Source organism: Kogia breviceps, chromosome 8, assembly GCF_026419965.1.
Source record: "Kogia breviceps isolate mKogBre1 chromosome 8, mKogBre1 haplotype 1, whole genome shotgun sequence".
In the NCBI taxonomy this organism is placed as follows: domain Eukaryota; kingdom Metazoa; phylum Chordata; class Mammalia; order Artiodactyla; family Physeteridae; genus Kogia; species Kogia breviceps.
Genome location: NC_081317.1, coordinates 89,176,958 through 89,196,162, shown reverse-complemented (window position 1 = coordinate 89,196,162; position 19,205 = coordinate 89,176,958). Strand labels below are relative to the sequence as shown.

Below are 19,205 nucleotides of genomic sequence, written 5' to 3'. Positions count from 1 at the left end.
AAAGAAGAACTAAGTGAAGTGCGATAAGCAAATCTACTCGATAGTTCAAGGCAGTGATCCTAAAGATGCTCAAAGAAGAGCCTCCTTTTGTCTCTCTCATCCTGTAAGACCTTTGAAACATCCTGCAGGTGGCTCCTATATTGTGGGGATATTATTCACAGAAAATCATATCACCTTGTAAGGCCTTCCTCTGGTCTCAGGGAAGGTATAAAGGAAAGTAGGAGGGGCCGGACGGAGGGGTCAATGGTTGCCTGGAGAGGTGGCTATTGACAGAACCACAGGTGGGGAGGAAGCTGTGCTAATTAACTGGATCTGGCTCTACAGCTTCCTTGGTCTCCTAAGCCCAGGATGATATCTGCCTCCCTCAGTGTGCTCTGGCTAAGCTTAGAGATGCTTCCTTAGGAGGAGACGGAATAAATTTGAGTTTTGAAGTCAGAGGCCCCAGATATGAATATCAGTTAAGCCACTTCCTGGCTGGGTGATTCTACCAAGTTAACTTATCCTCTCTGAGTTTCAGTTTTCTCATCTGAAAATGTGCATAAAATCAGAACCTCTCTCTGTGGATTTTTGGTGAGGATTAAATGAAAAAGTTCTCAGAACTGTGAAAATATAAAATGAGTACTAAATAAATATTGTTAGTTGCTGTGGGGGAAAAAAGATGCTCAAAAAACTCGGGAGAAGAATGAATGAAAAGAGTGAGAAGTTCGAAGTTTTTAACAAAGAGTTAGAAAATATAAAGAAGAACCAAACAGAGGTGAATAATTCAATAACTGAAATTACAAATATACTAGAAGGAATCAACAGTAGATTAGATAATATAGAGGAACAGATCAGTGATTTGGAAGACAGGGTAATTACTGTCTGAAATTACTGAAACTAAACTGAAAAAATAATAAAAAGAAATGAGGACAGTTTAAGAAACCTCTGGGACAACATCAAGCATACTAATATTCACATAATAGGGGTTCCAGAAGGAGAAGAGAGAGAGAAGGGGGCAGAGAAATATTTGAAGACATAATAGCTGGAAACGTCCCTTCCTGGGAAAGGGAAATAGACATCCAGATCCAGGAAGCACAGTGAGTCTCAACATGATCGACTGAAAGAGAACCACACCAAGACACATTGCAATTAAAATGATGAAAATTAAAGATAAATAGAAAATATTAAAAGCAGCAAAGGAAAAGCAGCAAGTTACATACAAAGGAACTCCCATAAGGCTATCAGATGGCTTTTCAGCAGAAATTCTGCAGGCCAGAAGGGAGTGACACAATATATTTTAAATGATGAAAAGGAAAAACCTACAACAAAAAATACTCAACCCAGCAAGGCTCTCATTCAGATTTGATGGAGAGATCAAAAGTTTTAGACAAGCAAAAGTTAAGAGAGTTCAGCATCACCAAACCAGTGTTACAAGAAATGTTAAAGGCACTTCTCTGAGCAAAAAAGAGAAGGCCACAACTAGGAACATGAAAATTACAAAATTAAAAGCTCATCAGTAAAGGCAAATAACTACTTTAAATGTAAATGGACTAAATGCTCCAATCAAAGACATAGAATGGCTACAAAAACAAGACCCACATATATGCTGCCTACAAAAGACTCAGTTAAGATCTAAAGACACACAGAGACTGAAAGTGAGGGGATGGAAAAAGGTATTTTATACAAATAGAAACAAAAAGAAAGCCGAGGTAGCAATATTTATATCAGACAAAATAGATCTTAAAACAAATATCGTAACAAGAGACAAAGAAGGACATTACATAATGATCAAGAGACCAATCCAACGAGAAGATATAACAATTGTAAATATATATGGACTCAGCACAGGAGCATTTATTTATTTATTTATTTATTATTTTATTTATTTTTGGCTGTGTGGGGTCTTTACTGCTGCACACGGGCTTTCTCTAGTTGCAGTGAGTGGGGGCTACTCTTCATTGCTGTGCACAGGCTTCTCATTGCAGTGGCTTCTCTTGTTGCAGAGCATAGGCTCTAGGCACGTGGGCTTCAGTTGTTGTGGCGCATGGGCTCAGCAGTTGTGCCTCGCAGGCTCTAGAGCACGGGCTCAGTAGTTGTGGCACATGGACTTAGTTGCTCCATGGCATGTGGGATCTTCCCAGACCAGGGCTCGAACCCATGTCCCCTGCACTGGCAGGCAGATTCTTAACCACTGTGCCACCAGGGAAGTCCCAGCACAAGAGTATTTAAATACAAAGAGCAAATATTAATAGACATAAAGGGAGAAATTGACAGTGAAACAATAATAGGGGACTTTAACAACCCACAGATAGCAATGGACAGCTCTTCCAGGGAGAAAATCAATAAAGAAACACTGGCCTTAAACAACACATTAGAGTAGATGGACTTAATAGATATATATAGAACATTTCATCCAAAAGCTGCAGAATACATATTCTTTTCAAGTGCACATGGAATGTTCTCCAGGGTAGATCATATGCTAGGCCACAAAACGAGTCTCAGTAAATTTAAGAAGATTGAAGCTATATCAAGCCTCTTTCTGATCACAAACCTATGAGGCTAGAAATCAACTGTAAGAAAAAAACTACAAAAAACACAAACAAGTGGAGGCTAAACAGTATACTACTAAACAACGAATGTGTCACTGAAGAAATTGAAGAAATTTTTTTAAAAATCTGGAGAAAAATGAATATGAAAACACAATGACCCAAAATCTACGAGATGCAGCAAAAGCAGTTCTAAGAGGGAAGGTTATGCTGATAAAAGCTTACCTCAGGAAACAAGAAAAATCTCAAATAAACAACCTAAACTTAGACCTAAATGAACTAGAAGATCAAACAACACCCAAAGTTAGTAGAAGGAAAGAGATCATAAGGATTTAAGCAGAAATAAATGAAATACAGACTAAAAAACAATAGATAATATTAATAAAAACTAAGAGCTGGTTCTTTGAAAAGATAAACAAAATCAATAAGCTGTTAGCTGTTTCATCAAGAAAAAAAAAAAAAAGAACCCAAGTCAATAGAATCAGAAATGAAAACAGAGAACTTACAATCAACACCATAGAAATACAAAGGATCATAAGAGATTACTATGAACAATTATATGCCAATAAAATGGACAACATAGAAGTGTACAATCTCCCAAGATTGAATCGGGAAGAAATAGAAAATATGAACAGACTAATTACCAGTAATGAAATTGAATCAGCAATTTAAAAAAATTCCAACAAACAAAAGTCCAGGGCCAGATGTTATCACAGCTGAATTCTACCAAACATTTAGAGAAGAGTTAACATCTGTCCTCCCAAGCTATTTCAAAAAATTGAAGAGGAAGCAACACTCCTGAACTCATTCTGTGAGGCCAGCATCACCCTGATACCAATACCAGACAAAGATATCACAAAAAAGAAAATTACAGGCCAATATCATTGATAAACATAGATGCAAAAAATCCTCAACAAAATATTGGCAAGCCAAATATTAGCAAACCAAACCAAATTCAACAATACATTAAAAGGATTATACACCATGATCAAGTGGGATTTATCCCAGGATGGTTCAAGACCTGCAAATCAATCAATATGATACACTACATTAACAAACTGAAGAATAAAAATCATATGATCATCTCAATAGATGCAGAAAAAGCTTTTGACAAAATCAACATCAATTTATGATAAAAACTCTTCAGAAAGTGGGTATAGAGGGAATCTACCTCAATATAATAAAGGCCATATATGACAAACCCACAGTTAACATCATACACATGGTGAAAAGCTGAAAGTATTTCCTCTAAGATCGGGGACAAGAGAAGGATGCCCATCCTCACCACTTTTATTTAACATAGTATTGGAAGTTCTAGATACATAAATCAGATAGGAAAAAGAAATAAAAGGAAGCCAAATTGGAAAGGAAGAGTAGAACTGTTACTATTTTCAGATGACATGGTACTATACATAGAAAATCCTAAAGGCACCACCAGAAAACTACTAAAGCTCATCAATGAATTTGGTAAAGTTTCAGGATACAAAATTAATATACAGAAATCTGTTGCAATTCTATATGTGGACAGCAAACTATCAGAAAGAGAAATTAAGGAAAACAATCCCATTTACCATCACATCAAAAAGAATAAAATACCTAGGAATAAACCTACCTAAGTAGGTAAAAGACCTGTACTTGATAAGACACTGATGAAAGACATTGAAGATGACACAGATGGAAAGACACACTGTGTTCATGGATTTTATTTTATTTTTTGTTTGGCTGAGCCACATAGCATGCGGGATCTTAGTTCCCCAACCAGGAATTGAACCCGTGCCCCGTGCAGTGGAAGCACAGAGTCCTAACCACTGGATTGCCAGGGAATTCCCTGGAAGAATACTGTTAAAGGGACCATACTACCCAAGGCAATATACAAATTCAATGCAATCCCTGTCAAAATACCAATGGTATTTTTCACACAACTAGAACAAAAACTTTTAAAATTTATATGGAAACACAAAAATACAAACAAAAAATAGCCAAAATAATCTTGAGAAAGAACAAAGCTGGAGGAATCATGCTCCCTGACTTCAGACTATACTACAAAGCTACAGTAATCAAGACAGTATGGTACTGGCATAAAAAAACCAGACATATAGATCAATGGAACCAAAAAGAGAGTCCCAAAATGAACCCACTCTTTTTTAAAAAATAAATAAATAAATAAATGTATTTATTTATGGCCACATTGGGTCTTTGTTGCTGTGCGTGGGCTCTCTCTAGTTGCCGTGGCTGGGGGCTAATCTTCATTGCGGTGTGCAGGGTTCTCATTGCGGTGGCTTCTCTTGTTGCAGAGCATGGGCTCTAGGTGCACGGGCTTCAGTAGTTGTGGCACGCAGGCTCAGTAGTTGTGGCACACAGCCTTAGTTGCTCCACGGTATGTGGGATCTTCCCGGACCAGGGCTCGAACCCATGTCCCCTGCATTGGCCGGCAGATTCTTTTTTGTTTTTGGGTGGGAATATGCGGGCCTCTCACTGTTGTGGCCTCTCCCGTTGCGGAGCACAGGCTCCAGATGCACAGGCTCAGTGGCCATGGCTCACAGGCCCAGCCGTTCCGCGGCATGTGGGATCCTCCTGGACCGGGGCACGAACTCGTGTCCCCTGCATCGGCAGGCGGATTCTTAACCACTGTGCCACCAGGGAAGTCCTCAAGATTTTTTTGATGTGTACCATTTTTAAAGTCTTTATTGAATTTGTTACAACATTGCTTCTGTTTTATGTTTTGGTTTTTTGGCTGCTGGGCATGTGTGATTTTAGCTCCCTGACCTGGATCAAACCCACACCCCCTGCACTGGAATACAAAGACTTAACCACTGGACTGCCAGGGAAGTCCATGAACCCACTCTTATATGGGCAATTAGTCTATGACAAAAGAGACAAGAATATACGATGGAGAAAAACAATCTCTTCAATAAATGGTGTTGGGAAAATTGGGCAACTACATGCAGAAGAATCAAACGGGACTACTTTCTCATACCATATAAAAAATAAACTCAAAATGGATTAAATGTAAGACCTGAAACCATAAAGTCCTGAAAGAAAAATAGGCAGTACTCTCTTTGACATTGGTCTTAGCAATACGTTTTTTTCCCATATATCTCCAGGCAAGGGCAACAAAAGCAAAAATTTAAAAATGGAACTACATCAAACTATTAAGTTTTGCATAGTGAAGGAAACTATCAGCAAAATTAAAAGGCCATCTACTGAATGGGAGAACCTATTTGCAAATGATATATTCAATAAGGAATTAATATCCAAAATACACAAAGAACTCATACAACTCAACATTGAAGAACAAACAACCCAATTTTAAAATGGCCAGAGATCCTGGATGGACATTTTTCCAAAGAAAACATACAGATGGCCAACAGGCATGTGAAAAGGATGCTGAACATCACTTATCATCAGGGAAATGCAAATCAAGACCACAATGAGATATCACCTCACATCTGTCAGAATGGTTACTATAGAAAAGATAACAAATAACAACTCTTGGCCAGGATGTGGAGAAAAGGGAACCCTCACGCACTTTTGGTGGGAATGTAAATTGGTATAGCCACTATGGAAAACAGTAAGGAGGTTCCTCAAAAAATTAAAAATAGAGCTACCATATGATCCAGAAATTCTACTTCTGTATATTTATCTGAAGAAAATGAAAACACTAATTAGAAAAGCTATATGCACCCCTATATTCATTGCAGCATTATTTACAATAGCCAAGATATGGAAACAACCTAAGTGCCCATCAAAAGATGAATGATTGAGAAGATGTGATACACACACACACACACACACACACACACACACACACAGGACTATTACTCAGCCATAAAAAAAAGAATAACATTTTACCATTTGTGACAACATGAATGGATCAGAGAGTGTTATGCTAAGTGATATAAGTCAGAAAGAGAAAGACAAATATTGCATAATTTCACTTATTGTGGAATCTAAAAAACAAATGAAAGTGAGCCCATGCGCTCTGGAGCCCATGTACCACAACTAGAGAGAAGCCTGGGTCGCAACGAAGAGCCCACCTGCCGCAACTAAAATAAAAATACATAATAAATAAATAATAAAAATAAATATTTTTTTAAATTAAAAAAATAAAAAACAACATTTTTCCATTTTGAAATAGCGGACTGAACATCTTTTCACACCCCAAAATCTCACTGAAAAGGCAGAAGAAGAAATAGAAAAATACAATAGAAGATTATCCAGGAATCTAAATACCAAAAACATCCAAATAAAGGAATTTCTCTAAAAAAGCCAAAAAAACAAAAAACAAATGAACAAACATAACAAAACAGAAACAGAGTCATAGATACAGAGAACAAACTGGTGTTGCCAGACTGAAGGGGACTAGGAGGAGGAGAGAAATAAGTGAGGGAAGATTAAGAGGTACAAACTTTCAGTTACAAAATAAATGTCATAGGTATGAAATATACAGCATGAAGAATATAGTCAGTAATTAGGTAATATCTTTGTATGGTGACAGATGACAACTAGACTTATCATGGTGATCGTTTTGAAGTGTATAGCAATATTGAATCACTATGTTGTATACCAGGAACTAACGTAGTGTTATAATTCAATTATCCTTCAAAAGCAAACCAACCAACAAACAAACTCATAGAAAAAGAGATCAAATTTATGACTACCAGTGGTGAGGGGAGGGGAAATTAAATGAAGACAGTCAAAAGGTACAAACTTCTAGTTACAGGATAAATAAGTACTAGAGATGTAATGTACAACATGATAAATATAATTAACACTGTTGTATGTTATAAATGAAAGTTGTTAGAAGAGTAAGTCCTAAGAGTTCTCATCACAAGGAAAAGTGTATTTTTTCTATTTCTTTGGTTTTGCATCTATATGAGATGATGGATGTTCACTAAACCTATTGTGGTCATCATTTCATAATGTATGTAAATCAAATCATTGTATTGTACACCTTAAACTTATACAGTGCTGTATGTCAATTATAACTCAGTAAACATGGGAAAAAGTCAGCAAATTATTGTTATTATTTTTGTTTGTTTGTTTGTTTGCGGTACGCGGGCCTCTCACTGCTGTGGCCTCTCCCGTTGCGGAGCACAGGCTCCGGACACACAGGCTCAGCGGCCATGGCTCACGGGCCCAGCCGCTCCGCAGCATGTGGGATTCTCCCGGACCGGGGCACGAACCCACGTCCCCTGCATCGATCGGCAGGCGGACGCTCCACCACTGTGCCACCAGGGAAGCCCAGCAAGTTATTAGTTAAAGTAAAAAAATTAAAACTTAATTGCTTGAGATTTTTGATATGTATTCATACTGTTAAATAGCAAAGTAACAGAGATCCAGAAATGTAATATTTACCCATAGAAAAGTGATCTTAAAAAGTCAGGAGAGGGCTTCCCTGGTGGCGCAGTGGTTGAGAGTCCGCCTGCCGATGCAGGGGACGCGGGTTCGTGCCCCGGTCCGGGAGGATCCCACGTGCCGCGGAGCGGCTGGGCCCGTGAGCCATGGCCGCTGAGCCTGCGCGTCCGGAGCCTGTGCTCCGCGACGGGAGAGTCCACGACAGTGAGAGGCCCGCGTACCGCAAAAAAAAAAAAAAAGTCAGGAGAAAATGCCCCCTACAGCTCCTTGCTGCAACTTCATCTCGAGAGAACATAGGAGAAAATCCTAAAAAGGAGTCACTTTATTTAGGGTTAAATGATTCTATGAACAGAGAACCATTCAACTATATATGGAAATATAAAATTCTCAATATTGGTCAAACAAACACAAAATCTCCAAGTGGCTTAATAAGTGTACAAATTCTCAAAATTGTATTATTATTATTATTATTATTACAAGTATTTATATTTCTAGTTACATTTTTCCTAGCTATAATCTTAAGCATTAAGTATTTTAGAAACATATTGTACTTACAATATACATACAAAAAAGTGCACATATCTTAGGTGGACAATATGAATTTTTACAAACTACACATACCCATGTAATAAGCCCCTAGATAAAAACTCAACATTAACACTGTTTTGAAATTTTTTATTCACTTTCAAGAGGAAAAAATTAATGTTCTATTCTGTATATTTGGTGGTATGGCATGTAACTTTAAAAGCAACATTCCTATCTTGAACATCTTCCGGGACTTTTTTTTTTTTCACTTTTATTTATTTATTTATTTGGCTGCGTTGGGTCTTAGTTGCGGCACAGGGGATCTTTGATGAGGCATGCGGGATCTTTCGTTTTGGTGCACGGGCTTCTCTCTAGTGGTGGCTTGCGGGCTCCAGAGCACACGGGCTAGGTAGTAGCAGGATTTGTGCTCTCTAGATGTGGTGCACGGGCTCTAGAGTGCGCAGGCTTAGTTGCCCCACAGCATGTGGGATCTTAGTTCCCGGATCAGGGATCAAACCCCCGTTCCCTGCATTGTAAGGCAGATTCTTAACAACTGGACCACCAGGGAAGTCCCCCTTCTGAGACTTTCAATATCACTTGTGGTAGACAAAATAATAGCTTCCTAAAGATATCCGCGTCCTAATCCCCAGAACCTGTAAATATGTTTCCTTACATACCAAAAGAGTCTTTGCAGGTGTGATTGAATTAGGGATTCTGAGATGGGAAGATTATCCTGAACTATCTGAGTGGATCCAATGTAATAAATTATAAGGGTCTTTTTAAGTAAAAGAGGCAGGCAGGAGAGTCAGAGAAGGAGATGTGACAAGGGAAGCAGATGCCAGAAAGAGCATAAGCCAAGGAATGTGGGTAGCCTCTAGAAACTGGAAAAGGCAAGGAAGCAGATTCTCCCCTGCAGCCTAAGGAAGACAAAACTACTGATACCTTTGTTTTTTTAAATTGAGATATAATTGACATATAACATTATATTAGGTTCAGGTGTACAACACAAGGGTTTGACATATGTATATCTTATGAAATGATCACCACAATAAATCTAGTTAACACTGATCACCACACATAGTTATAAAATTTTTTTCTTGTGATGATATCTACACTGCTTTGATTTTAGCCCCTCAAAACCCATTTCAGACTCCTAACCTCCAGAACTGGAAGATAATACAATTGTATTTTTAAGCCACTAAGTTTTATGTAATTTGTTAACAGCAGCAGTAGGAAACTAATACACCGTCTCGAGTCTGGTGAATCTGTGTCCAGAATCATATATCTTATTGCTTATCTAATAGCTTCATGTGGCTATCTCATAGGCATCTCAAACCTAACATCACAAATTAAACCTTTATTTTTAACTCCCCAAACCTGATCACTCCTTCAGCTTTTCTCATCTTGGTAAATGGCACCAATCACCCAAGTACTAATGCCAGACATCTGGAAGTCAACCTTGTTTCCTTCGTTTTCTGTCATCCTCTCATACCCAATCCATAATGAAGTTGCATCAATTCTACTTCCAAACTAAATATCATATCGATCCACTTCAAATGAGTTTCACTGCCACCATTTTTTTTACAATTACTTTTATTTTATTCTCTTTAATATGGAATGTGTGCATATACTACAAAATACAAAAGATATAAGTAAGAATTCAGTGAAGTCTATCTCCTCCCAGCCCTTCCAGATGCAATCAGTGGTACCAGGTTGTTTGTATGTGTACGTTTGTGCATGTGTCTGTGTGTGTATCTTTCAGAGGCTTTTTTTTTTTTGCCACTGCTACCATTCTTGACTCTCACCCAATCCCTTCTCCACAGAACAGCCAAAGTGATATTTTAAAAAAGAAATTTCCTGGCACTTCCTTGCACGAAACCCCTTAATCTCTGTCCTTTTGTGGCCGATATGACCTCTTGGTGGCTCCAAGCTAGCTGCAGGGGAACTAACAGTTCACAAGTATTCTGCAAATTAGAGCATCATTAACTGAAATACATCAAGTGCAAAAGTTTGATTGGACTTGAAGTTCACTTTATAGCAAGAACCGTGAATGAATTGTTAGGCTGTTTAAATAGTTTCATCTGTGATACATTCTTTAATGGTTGTGAAAAAAATATTTTAGTGTTTTGTTATCACCAACTCAAAGCTGCTTGTCAATGGTGACTAGGAATTCGAAACGATCATTAGAAAGTCTTCATCAGGAGCTGTGTGAGGCCTTTCCCACCAGTTTCTCTGCCATCTCTGTGCTCCTCCCTGGAGCAGGAAGGCCTGGGGGTTCCCTGCAGGGGAGGCCGAGGCTGAGCTCATTATAAGGATCAGCTGGTCTCTGCCTTGCTTGAGTCATCATCAGCACTCCACTGAGCCCTCTAGCAGACACGGTTCTGGAGTGGCACAGCTTCACTCAGGAGAGGGCTCTGGGTCGACCCCCAGACGACAGTATTGTTTTGGTCATGCCTATGAAATGACTGCATGACTGGAAGGCGTAAGAAATTGCATCTCGGGTCCAAGGCCAAAACGACTGCCTCGTGCTGTGCTCGGCTTCCGAACTTTCGCGTGGCAGGCAGACGAGCCCCTCCGGGGCTGGGCACTGGCCGGCCGCCCGGGGCTGTGCCACGACCACGGAAGGCGCGACCCCGCCCCGGCCTCCTCGCACAGCCAATCGCAGAATTCCTCCCCGCTCACGTAAGGCGCGTTGGCAGATTCGGGTGGGAACGCTGGGCGCGCGGGGTGCGCGGGGTGTGCGGGGTGGGGGTCGAGGCGCGTCATCGCCCGCGAGGCCGAGTGGCGGAAGCCAAAGGGGCGGTCTCACGCCGGCCTGTTTTCCGGCGCGGCGTTCAGCTCTCGTTCGCGAGGCACGGCGGCTGCAGCGGCGACGCGGGAGGAACGGCGGACCGGCGCCTGGTGAGACCCGCGCGCCCGCCGGGGACTCGGGGGAGGCGGGCCCGCACCCCGAGGCCTCAGCTCCCCGGCCAGAGGCTCCGCACCCGGCCCGAGCCTCGCTCTGTCTCCCGCGGGCCTGCACGCCAGGTCCGCTCTTTAGTTCCGCTGTGGGCTCAGCCTTTGGCCCGTGGAGCAGACAGGTTGAGTGCAGACCCCGGACGAATAACCGGGAGTGGGGTGCGGGGTGTTAGAGGGAGGCCAGCTGCACTCCGACCCACCGGCTGTCCTGAAAGATAGCGAGCATCCCGTCACGCAGGTGTGCAGGAGAGGGCGGAGAGCTCTGTGAAGGACAGGTGGCCCCGGGATTTGTAAAGAGTTGGACTGAAAGATCATCTTGAGGGTCTGCGCCCAATCCTGACTATATTCTGAGTCTGGGCTTCCTTGGAAGCTTGATATGCGTTTATTTTCCCTCCAATCCGGAGCACACTTGTAAAAAAGCACGAAAAAGTATTTTTTTCTGATGGAGAAGAGGGGTGGGGTCCACCTTGGCATTTAGAGATAACTGGTTAACCTGACTATGGAAGCTCAGGAAGAAGTCACAACAGAGTATAGCTCAGGATAGAGTTCTGAATTTCAAACCCTCCTGATTCCTATGTCATCCTGTCTGCACTGAGGGAAGAGAGTGATACATCATATGTTCCTTTCATTCCCATGGTGCCTGGCAGGACCAGGCATAAGGAAGGTTCTCACTCATGGGTGTTTATGAAATGAACACACACAGGCAAACACTGAATATGGGCACTATCTTGAATGCTGATTTGGTGTTTGGTTCTGGTAATTGTTAACTGTGATTTGGGACAAGTAAATTGGTTTTCACTGTACCTCATTGTGCCCATTTGTGAAATGGGGCTAATAAGATAGGGCTGTGAGGATGAAGTGAGTTAATGCTTGTAAAGGTCTTAACACAGTGCTTGGCAGTTGTTTACTTTGATGGTTTCCTCTGCTCAGAGACTGCTTGAGCCAAGTGTTTGTATTTCTCTAGTTGAGTGGGACAACAGTATTTTTCTGGACAGGGTCACTCACCTTTTGTCAGTATTAATAATGGTCAGTCTTGAGTTGAGAGAATGCAGGTTTCTCAGAGATTGCCAGTGAGTTCAAGGTGAAGGTGTAATTTTCGGGTATTTTTCTGCTTTTAGTGGCTCTGGTTACTAACGATTAGGGAATTGAGTGAAATGGATGTAAATATCCAATCCACCTGCTTTTTGAGCTTTAGGCTTTAAGGACTGTGGACAGTGCATCTTCAGTGTCCATTTAAAAGATTTCTTGTTTTTAATAAAATATTTCAAATATGCTGAAAGGGACAGAACAATAGACACTCTACCAGTCATCAAGATTGAAGACATTAACATGTTACCATGTTAGTTTCAGACCTCTACTTATGTTTTTAAAAAAATGTTTACATAGACAACAAAAACCCTTTAGGCCCTCTTTTTCTTTCCCTTCCCTCCTCCTTCATATGTAACTACTTTCCTGAGTTGCTGTGTAATTTTATTACAGATCAATAAACAACATACAGTAATGTTTTACATATTTTAAAAAATGGCCCTTTTTTATCTAACTTTTTAGAATTTTCTGTTTTCCTCTAATGTTATGTTTTTGAGGTTTATCAATATTGACACATTTAGGGGCTTCCCTGGTGGCGCAGTGGTTGAGAGTCCGCCTGCCGATGCAGGGGACATGGGTTCGTGCCCCGGTCCGGGAAGATCCCACATGCTGCGGAGCGGCTGGGCCCGTGAGCCGTGGCCGCAAAAAAAAAAAAAAAAAAATCATGCCCAACGATCCTTTTTTTTTTTTTGCGGTACGCGGGCCTCTCACTGTTGTGGCCTCTCCCGTTGCGGAGCACAGGCTCCGGACGCGCAGGCTCTGTGGCCATGGCTCACGGGCCCAGCCGCTCCGTGGCATGTGGGATCTTCCCGGACCGGGGCACGAACCCGTGTCCCCTGCATCGGCAGGCGGACTCTCAACCACTGCGCCACCAGGAAAGCTCAGGCATGATATTTTATACAGAACAAATAATAATGTATACTAGGCGGAGAAAGAAAATTTGTTAATTTTGTTCCTGGTGCTTCTGTTTGGGAAAGTGAACTAGTAAAGATCTATTATGTGGCCAAGTGTCATGTACTAGATTGTAAGTTCCTAAAAATCAAAGGTGAGGTCTTTCCCAGCTCTGTCTCTCAGTTTTTGTTTTGTTTTTGGTTTTTATTTTTGGCCATGCCGTGTGGCATGTGGGATCTTGGTTCCCCGAGCAGGGATTAAACCCACGCCCCCTGCATTGGAAGCGTGGAGTTTTACTGACTGCCAGGGAAGTCCCTCTCAGTTTTCTTTACAGTGCTCTGCACAGAGTCAATTCTCAATAAGTGTTTGTGACATTGGTCATTTTTACTTTCAGGCCTCTCATAACCCTACATATATTTGAAAAGTTGATGGCCAGCAATTTTCAAAATTGCACTTTTAGGCTTGATATTTCTAATGCCTTTGAACTTTCCCATTTTACCACTTAATTCAGAAACATAAGAGCAGTTAAAAAACAAGGTATGCAACAACAGTGTAGCATAAGTTACTAATTGCATGATACACTATGTATTTATAAAATGTATTTATATGTGTGAAGAAATGTGTATTTGTATATGCATAGTTTATCTGCAAAAGATTGATAAGAAACTAGTAATTCTAAGCATCCAGGGAGAAGAACTACATGTCTGGGAACACAGATGAGAAGACTTTTTGCTCTATAGTCTCTTGTGCCTTTTCAGTTTTAAACCATGTGAATGTACTATCTAATAAAAAAAAATAAGTTAGTTAAATAAAAAATTATTTTTAAAAAAGAATTCTCCCCTTAACAAAGGATTTTTACCATTATTTTTTTTCTAAGATTTAACTTTCTTCCTTAAAAAAGTTTTGGCCTTAGTAACATTGTTTTATTTTTCATAGTTTGTGTATATGGCTACCTTACTTTCAGTTTTGGTATAATAACCCTTGAGTTACTTGGTAAATACTAAACATTTTAGAATTGCCCAATGGAAAGTTTACTGTTCTCTTAAAATAAATACAAATTTGGGCTTCCCTGGTGGTGCAGTGGTTGAGAGTCTGCCTGCCGATGCAGGGGACACGGGTTTGTGCCCTGGTCCGGGAAGATCCCACATGCCGCGGAGCGGCTGGGCCCGTGAGCCATGGCCGCTGAGCCTGTGCGTCCGGAGCCTGTGCTCCGCAATGGGAGAGGCCACAACAGTGAGAGGCCTGCGTACCGCAATAAATAAATAAATAAATAAATAAATACAAATTTATCAACCATGAATGATTTGCTTTGCCTCACCCAGCAAATTAAATATCACCAACAATTTATTCAGCTCACATTTAATGATGAGTGGAAAAAGGTTTATGTACAAGAACACTTAGGACAACTGTTTTTGGAAAAATATTTTTGTCTCTTTGGTTAGGTAGTGCTTAGATCTCACAAATACAACTCGCTTGACAGAATGCTCACTTCACTGTCTTACAAATGCTTTCCATTGGGTGGAATTAGCTCTTACCGGAGATTATAAATTCTGAATGGGCCTAATGATGGGCAATTTGTGTGATTATAGAAGTTCTAGCCTACGAGAGATGAGATGTCAACAGCAGAAGGCTACTGACGAGATTTCCACTGAGTTTCAGAGTCTACCCTGATTGAAAAGGCAGCTCCCCTTTTATTGGCATCCTTACTCAAGCTTCTCTGGATTCCTGATTGCAAATTCTAAATATTGATACACTTCAGAGACATAAGCGTTGAGATCAGTCCGTGAAGTGAAATTTTACATTGATATAAGGAAGTTTAAAAAGCTTCTTGAAACGTAGCTCTAATCCCTTGCCCCTGGTTTTTACTTTTTAAAAGGAGGGCATAGAATTGTGGGGAGATGGGTGGGCAAAGGAGTTGAGCATTAGTATATGTGTGTATGATGGGGCCACAGTGCTCAGAGGGAGGCAGCCACGAAGAAGGGTCGAGTAAGGAGGAACTGAGGTTTATGTGAAGGCTTTCCAGAAAAGATGACACTTGGCCTGAGTTTTAAAGGATGAAGAAGAATCCAGGCAAGAGGGAAAGGAAGTTTTAGGTAGAGGAGCTTGCATCTAGAAAGGCACAGAGATATGGAGACCCACTGGTTGAACTGCAGGCACTTTGGCATGGCTTTGGTTCAGAGTAAGGATAGTTGTAAGGGGACAAATGGTTGGAAGCATGAACTAGGTCCAGATCAGCAATTTGGAATTTATCCATAGGTGGTATATGCTGTTTAGCAATGTAATCAGATTTATAAACTTTGGGAAGATCACCCTGAAAGCTTTTGGGAGGTAGGCCAAGACTAGAGACAGGCAGACCACTTTGACAGCTGTTAGAATAGTTCTGACCTAAGATCAGGCATTGGACTAGGGGATGTTCTGGTGGGTGGGGATGGAGAGGAGATTGATTTGAAAGATATTCATTCTGGAGGTTGAATTGATAGGACTCGGGAGGTACAGGGTGTGGAGCAGAGAAGACAAGGATGTCAAGGCATTTGGATGAAGTTCATAACAGAGTTAGAGAATAAGGAAGGAGGAACAGGTTTGGAAAAGAAAGTGAGTTCAGTTTGGGACAGTGACTTTGACGTGCCTATGGGACCAGAGATAGCTGGTAGGTATTTGGAGTTGTCAAATGTGTAGGTACTGGCTATGGATGCTAATGAGGCCTTGAAGGTAGGGGTTTTTGTTTCATCTTACTCATCTTTTCCTCAGCACTAATCACAGTGCTTTGTATATAGTGTTTAGTGTGAGGGTGAATAGCTCACATTCCTCATAGGATGTGATCTTGAATCTTGGGGAAGTAATTTCCTCTCTTAAGACTTGTGTTTTTCTCTTTCTGTAAGTGGCGGAGTTGAACTAGATCATTGGTTCTCAATCAAACTTTCGCTCTAGTCTGGTATGTTGGGATGAATTGTGAAGAATGGCAAGTAATTTTTAGTTAATAATAAAGAGCTGATGTTTGCTTGCCTTTTAAATGAGAGTTGATTTATATTAAACTCTTTTTAAATTGCATCCAGCATGCTTTCTTAAGTGTAAGAAAAGGGTGGAGTCATAGTTGGTCTGCTGGAATTTCATAACTTGATATACCAGTGGGTGTGTCACACAGAACTGGGGTGGAAAAGTTAAGAATCACTATACTAAACGTTGCTTAAGGACTTAAGACTGCAAAATTTTACGTTTATATCTAGGACCTATCATTCTGATCATTTTATTTTTTGTGTCTATAATGTCTTTTTTAAATTTATTTTTTACTGAAGTATAGTTGAACTACAATGTTGTGTTAATTACTGCTGTACAGCAAAGTGACTCATTTATACATATTATATACATTCTTTTTCATATTCTTTTGCATTATGGTTTATCATAGGACATTAATTTTTATTTTTGCAACTTCAGGAACTCTATTTTAAGAACCTCTCAAAAAGAAAAAAACAAGTCATGGAGAAGGAGAATAACCGAAAGCTTCGGGTCTGTGTTGCTACTTGCAACCGTGCTGATTATTCTAAACTCGCCCCAATCATGTTTGGCATTAAAATGGAACCTGAGTTCTTTGAACTTGACGTGGTGGTACTTGGCTCTCACCTGATAGATGACTATGGGTAAGATGAAAGCATTTTCTTATGATATTCTTCATTGCAACACGATGTACTGGTGAGAACTTCGGTCTTGGAGCTGTGTGGACCCGGCTTCAAGTCCCAATTCTACCACTTAGTTTTTAGGTGGGCTTGGAGAAGTTGCCTAGCATCTCTGAGCCTCAGGTTCCTCAGTTATAAAATGGAGTGAAAACTTGTGTTGTAGGTTATTGTGAAGAATGGAGATAGTGACATAAAGTATCTATACAGGGATGCTGCATGTTAGATGGTTGGTAAATTATAGCTATTATTACTTTTATTTGCTATTACATCCGGAAATGCCATTTATAAATATATGTTGTGTGACTATAATGTGATTCTATGTAATCTGTTTTGTGAGTTCTAATGCTATTCCTATATTAAAACTGCATATAAAGTAGTAGATATGGAACAAGATTTTTTAAATCTAATTGATCCGCAAGATAAAGTAGAATTTTATAATACTGTTACCATTAATTCTTATTTTGGTGACATTAGGTTTGTTATTGATCACACTCTAAATATGAAAAACGAAACTTGGGAAATCTTTGAGGGAGCAGATGTATAAACCAAAGATGAACATTTTGTTATATGTAATAAAGTGGCATTTAGTGCACCCTTGTGGCATGAAAACATTAATGCAGCCTCCAAAGTATTAAATATGAAAGAAGCTTGTGTTAAGGTAAAATTGTCTTTTTAAATGTCCTTTAACAATAAGATAATAACAGCAAAAACAAATAAAAACCTGCCCCCAAAAACCAGTTTAGCAATTTGCTCTAAGAAAATACTTTTAAAGACAAGAGAAGAAACTTATGGAGAGCTCAAAAGTTCATAGATTTTTAAAATGTGAAATGAATTCTGGCTATCTAAGAAAATCCACTTGGGTTTTCTTACATTATTGAACAGAGAGGACAAAGTAAAGGAGAAATTTTAGCTAGAGCCTGAGGGGAAAGTCTAAGTGTGTTCTTTTACTTCTGTGAGAAAAGTTTGGCAGAAGACTAGTGGGGGAGAGGCTTTCAAGGAGATTGTGGTAGGTTTCTTATCTGCTACCACAGTAATTAAGCGGGGAAGGTAGTATTTGTCAGGTGAGACTGTTGAAATGGAAACTTGACTAGTACTTAATGGAAATGTATGTCTACAGTGCATTCTAGCACAAGAAATTGGTTGCTTCTGGGGAGAAGAACTGGATAACTGGTAAAACAGAAGTGAGAGTAGCCTTTTCACTGTACAAGCTTTTGTATCTTGAGTTTTGTTTTATTTATTTACCTATCTATCTATTTATTTATTTATGGCTGCCTTGGGTCTCCGTTGCTGTGTGCGGGGCTTCTCTAGTTGCGGCGAGCAGGGGCTACTCTTCGTTGTGGTGTGCGGGCTTCTCATTGCGGTGGCTTCTCTTGTTGCAGAGCATGTGGGCTCTAGGCACGCGGGCTCAGGAGTTGTGGCTCACGGGCCTAGCCGCTCTGCAGCTTGTGGGATCTTCCTGGACCAGGGATCGAACCTGTGTTCGATTCTTAACCGCTGCGCCACCGGGGAAGTCCTATCTATTTCTTCTTGATTCAGTTTTGGTGGGCTGTATGTTTCTAGAAAGTTGTCCATTTCTTCTAGGTTGTCAAATTTGTTGGCAAATAATTGTTCATAGTGTTCTCTTATGGTTTTTTGTATTTCTGTGGTATCATTTGAGATTTCTCCTTTTTCCTTTCTTATTTTGTTTATTTGGGTTCTCACTCTTTTCTTCTTGGTGAGCCCGGCCAGAGGTTTGTCAATTTTGTTTACCCTTTCAAAGAACGAACTCTTGGTTGTATTGATTTTTTTCTATTTTTTTAATCTCTATTTTATTTATTTCCTCTCTGATCTTTATTATTTCCTTCTGCTGACTTTAGGTTTTGTTTGTTCTTCTTTTTCTAATACTTTTATGTGGTAGGTTAGGTTGTTTATTTGAGATTTTTCTTGTTTTTTTGAGGAAGGCCTGTATCGCTATAAACTTCCCTCTAAGAACTGCTTTTGCTGCATCCCATAGATTTTGTATGGTTGTGTTTTCATTGTCATTTGTCTCAAGGTATTTTTAAATTTCTGTTTTGATTTTCTCATTGACTCATTGGTTTTTTAGTAGCATGTTGTTTAGTCTCCATGTAATTGTTTTTTTCTCATTTCTTTTCCTGTGGTTGATTTCTAGTTTCATGCCATTGTAGTCAGAGAAGATGCCTGAAATAATTTC

At 40.1% G+C, this 19,205-nt stretch overlaps 1 protein-coding gene across 6 annotated transcripts in view; it reads left to right on the top strand.

Annotated features, from left to right (window-relative positions):
• GNE (glucosamine (UDP-N-acetyl)-2-epimerase/N-acetylmannosamine kinase) overlaps nucleotides 1-19,205 on the top strand; it is a 73,031-nt gene that overhangs the window by 16,999 nt on the left and 36,827 nt on the right. For 2 of the 6 annotated variants that reach the window (XM_067039694.1, XM_067039695.1), the window contains exon 3: nucleotides 16,776-16,978. In XM_067039694.1, coding sequence (XP_066895795.1) covers nucleotides 16,818-16,978 — 161 coding nt within the window. In that variant the 5' untranslated portion in view covers nucleotides 16,776-16,817. Of the gene's footprint in view, nucleotides 1-10,994; nucleotides 11,091-11,118; nucleotides 11,436-16,775; nucleotides 16,979-19,205 lie in introns of those variants that run through there. The other 4 variants (XM_059072157.2, XM_059072161.2, XM_067039697.1 and 1 more) reach the window with 4 other exon arrangements.